At 39.9% G+C, this 4,233-nt stretch overlaps 1 protein-coding gene across 1 annotated transcript in view; it reads left to right on the forward strand.

Moving 5' to 3' along the window:
• tead1a (TEA domain family member 1a) overlaps nt 1-4,233 on the forward strand; it is a 24,909-nt gene that overhangs the window by 9,281 nt on the left and 11,395 nt on the right. The window contains exon 3 of the mRNA XM_035664789.1: nt 4,084-4,215. Within this exon, the coding sequence (XP_035520682.1) occupies nt 4,084-4,215 (132 nt within the window). The remainder of the gene's footprint in view (nt 1-4,083; nt 4,216-4,233) is intronic.

Here is a 4,233-nt window from a genome sequence, read left to right on the forward strand (position 1 = left end):
ACCCACCGGGACCAGCATTTATTGTTACGATACACAACAACCAAACATGGCAACTTCATTTGTGCTACAAGAAAGGGTATTAGCTCTGCTAACTGGCTACTATTAGCAGCTCTGTTAATGCAGAAAATGACATAGTATTATGGCTGCTAATAGAGCTTTAGGCCAACAGCTACTATGTATAAGCCTTGTCGTAAATTGATTGTGTTTTAATTTGTTCTGAGCTCTTTGTTTGGTTCATTCCTATATGGCACCCATGTAGGCTGGTGTTGTCATGTGTAATTGATATGAATAATGTATAAAAAAAATAAAAGGGCTTTTGTGCTTTTCAATAATGTTTCATTAAAGGAATACACTTTACTTCTGAAATACATTTGTTTAGATCACACATGAAGTGGCACCAATCTGTATGTAGTGTCATCCGTAGTTGTTGGCCCTGTGTTCCCAGGTGTCTCTTTGGCTCTCCTCAAAAAGATGTGCTAGCTTACGCTATTCACTGTTGTCCAGGGGAGTAGTGTGTGTGTGTGTTTTTGGGGGGGCTGTGTGTGTGTTGTGGGTGTGTGCTGTTTGTGTTGTGTGTGTGTGTGTGTGTGTGTGTGTGTGGTGTGTGTGTGTGTGCTGTGTGTGGCCCCGTTCCATGTGGGAATAAGTCGCTTTTCATAACCATGGCAAGACTCACTGTTTGGTCCTTCCTCCTCTCTTTTCCTACCCCTCTAACCCCCTTCTTTTACCCTCTGCCCTCCTCTCCCCTCCTCCTCTCCGTCCAGGATCCAGTCCACATCCAACAGTCTTAGCCAGAAGAAAAATCCAGGGGAGTTCAATCCAAACTAAAGGTAAAGGCGAGGTAGTACCTCAGGGGTCTGGCTGTGTTTGTTACAGTGATAAAATCCTCTGGTGCACAGGAAGTGATGTGTGTTTTATTTGCAGTTTGTTTGGTATAAATGGAGCTGATTAGTGAGAATTAACACTGATAAACACCATGGATGAACGGGCAGACAAAAGCGCCGCCTACAGAAACATAACCAGCTTTGACAGAGATCCCAAGGAAAGAGACGTCACAGTATTCAACACATTGATAAACAAGTGATCTCTGGGAAATGCAGTGTAAAAAATACTGCAGCTATTAGCACCATAAAAAATCTATAACACTACTGTGTAAATACTTTCACCTTTACAAATTAAGAGAATTGGGCTGTCCTGAAGCCTGTAGAGGCAATAGGAATCATTTGACTGTGTCTGCTTCACCATGTAATGCACAGAGGCAATCTGAATTCAGTGTTTGTCCCTTGCTTGTGAACTTTTCACTGTGGCTGGATGGATGCCTGTCACAGTGACTCCAGTATCCTAGGTGTCTAATTAGGCCTGTTAAGGTTTTCAACCCCCACCCCCCCTCTCTCCTTTTCTTTCTCTTCTTCCTGTCATTCTCTTATATCCATACATTCATTCATTTGTTCCTCTCCTCTTCCCTCCCTCTTCTTACAAACTCTCCACCCTCCTTTCAGTCTATTAATCTCTCCTCCGTGTCTCCTCCTCCCTCTCTCCGTCTTTCTTTTCCTTCCTCACTGTCGGTTGTAATTAACTTCATGTAAAGCAACAAAGGAGCACTTGTTTTCCAAGAAGAGCAGTCGGATCTCCGAATGGAGAGAAAGCAAGGACTGGTTTGATGTTTGTCTTCAAATAAATGACAGGTTGATTCGAAATTGATCGTAAAGATTATTTGAATCGATATAGATCTAACATAATGTGTGCCAATGTGTTATTGATGATACAGTATATGTGCTATATCTGTTTTCTTTAAAATGATATTAGTCACATTATGTTATAAAAATAGGACACTGACAAGAGTGCAATGTAGCAGAGTGAAAGTGTATCATGATAAACTACATTGGACTAAAGATATTATTGTGTAACATGACATATTCTAAACTCTAAGTAAAATAAGGATCTCAATCAATCAGGCCACAGGTTTGAAGGATATTTCCATTTTGGGTATGTTAATACTGGACTGAATAAAAAAAGAAGGCACCTAATATGTGTAATACGAGTGTGTGACTTCTCTTAATTAATATTTCCGTTATCAATTAATCTGTGTATTATTTTTATAATCAGTTTCAATTCACCATAGCCCAAGGTTACATTTTAAAACCCCATGATATTCTGTTTCAAATATAACAGAGAAAAAGCCGCACATGTTCACATTTGAGAAACCAGGAACTATTTGGCATTTTTGGTTAAAAGGTCTGGCTATATTCTGTATGTTCCATATTGTCAGCAAATCCAATGAAAAGACCAAAGCCAACAATAAATTGATCCTGTCAAAGCTTGTTATATCACATTTATCTGTGCCTTAGATCGCTGTCCAAAAACTATTAAAACCACATGAAGTAGCTACACTGTTACACTGGGTGACGTGTTCCTTGATTAGCATGAACACACACACTGTTTTTTGTTTTAAGTCAGTCCCACATACACTGTTCTGCTGCCAGAAATACCAGACCACCAAATGTGTATTAATCCGCTTCCGAAAATATTCCACAACAAATGCACGATTTCCTCCTGTTTGAGTAACGTTTATTAAAAACTACAGTGCCCAGCTGTTCTAGGAAATCACTGAGCCTCTAATATTCATATCATATATATATATATATATATATATATATATAATTAAACTTTATATATTTACCCTGTTTTCAAAAGATGTACATCTCCAGCAGGACTGACACATTATTGATTTGGTCTTTTTGTGGGATTTGTTGCAAATAAGGAAAATATAGAATACAGCCAGCCTTATCTTTTATTAAATGACTTGCACGATTAATAGATTAACCCAAAAAATATTAATGAATAGTTTTGTCTCAGCACTATATATCATGGATTTGCAAATAGCGCATCAGACATCGTTTCAAAGAAATGAGTTCAGGTCAAGGATGTTATCAAACCCATATGGTTCCTGGTATTTAATATGAAAATCCAACATGATTCCCATCTCAGTACCTCCTATAATATTATAATTCCCCTAGGAGGAGAGATTTCTCTCAGTGCCAATTAACTTGAGTGAAGCTGCGAATTAGTGATTCTCCAGATATTGCAGCGCCTCTAATTCCATTTCATTCAGCTGTTTTCTGCTCTGAGTTTCATGTTGCTTTGAGTTCAGCTGTTCCAAATGAACCCACAAGTTCAGACTTACTGTAAATACTGTATATGGAGCTGTTTGCCCTGAGGCAGCAGCAGCCCCGACCACTGATGCTCACTTCGTTGTTTGAAGCACATTCAGCCCTGATGCACACTTTGTGCCGCTCTTTGCTCGCCAATGTTGTTGCTATGACTTCCCCCGGGCCACAAACCAGACCACCACACCCAAATGATACACACACAGAGATAGGTATATTCCCTAAATCCTCTGCAACATCACAGGGAGCCAGTTCAAGGCAAAACAGGGGATTTAGACATGAACACACGTGGTTGCACACTGGTCAGTGCTGGATTTAGCTGATAATTAGAAAGGTCTGAAAGGTTAAATGCTAAAGTTGGCAGAGCCTGACTGCTGCTCTGCCTGGGGAGCTCTGATTGTCAAAATCAAAAGCATTAAAAAATTATAATCCTGCACAGTATTTAGTGAAATTTCCTCCAGCGTTTTTAATCAGTGTTTTATTGTCTGTAAAGCAAGTTCTATTAAAATATACGAACAAAGCCTCTAAAGTGTCTGTTACTTTCCACTTTGCTGTACTGTAGGCAAATGAGTCCCTCCATATTTGGGCAGTTTACTCAAATCGCTGTATGTTCATTTGTGTAATCAGAAAGTAGGAGGCACGCCAATCTGATCACAACCAGTCAGATAATGACAGCTAGGAGGAGAATGACAACTGTTATGAGTTTTCCCTTCAGGCCTTTGGTTTTCTCCAGGATTTTAAACCTCATTACTCAATATAATTTCAATCATTCTTCAGATGTTTTTGGAATGTCCTGCTTTTGCTGACTGATTGTGGTGCCCTGATGTTTGCTTTCAGTGTGGTTACAGAATGTGAAGTGCATTTATTATGACGATGATGATGAAGATAATGATAATAATGTGTGTGTTTGCTGCAGGACCAGAATGCCAAGGAGAAGGCTCTGCAGAGCATCTCCTCCATGTCCTCGGCACAGATCGTCTCAGCCACCGCCATACACAGCAAGCTCCTGCCTGGAATAGTACGAGCCAGCTTCCCCGGCAACGCACAGGTAACACACACACACACA

This window comes from Morone saxatilis, unplaced genomic scaffold (genome assembly GCF_004916995.1).
Source record: "Morone saxatilis isolate NCDOM2014 unplaced genomic scaffold, NCSU_SB_2.0 Contig2, whole genome shotgun sequence".
Lineage (NCBI taxonomy): Eukaryota > Metazoa > Chordata > Actinopteri > Moronidae > Morone > Morone saxatilis.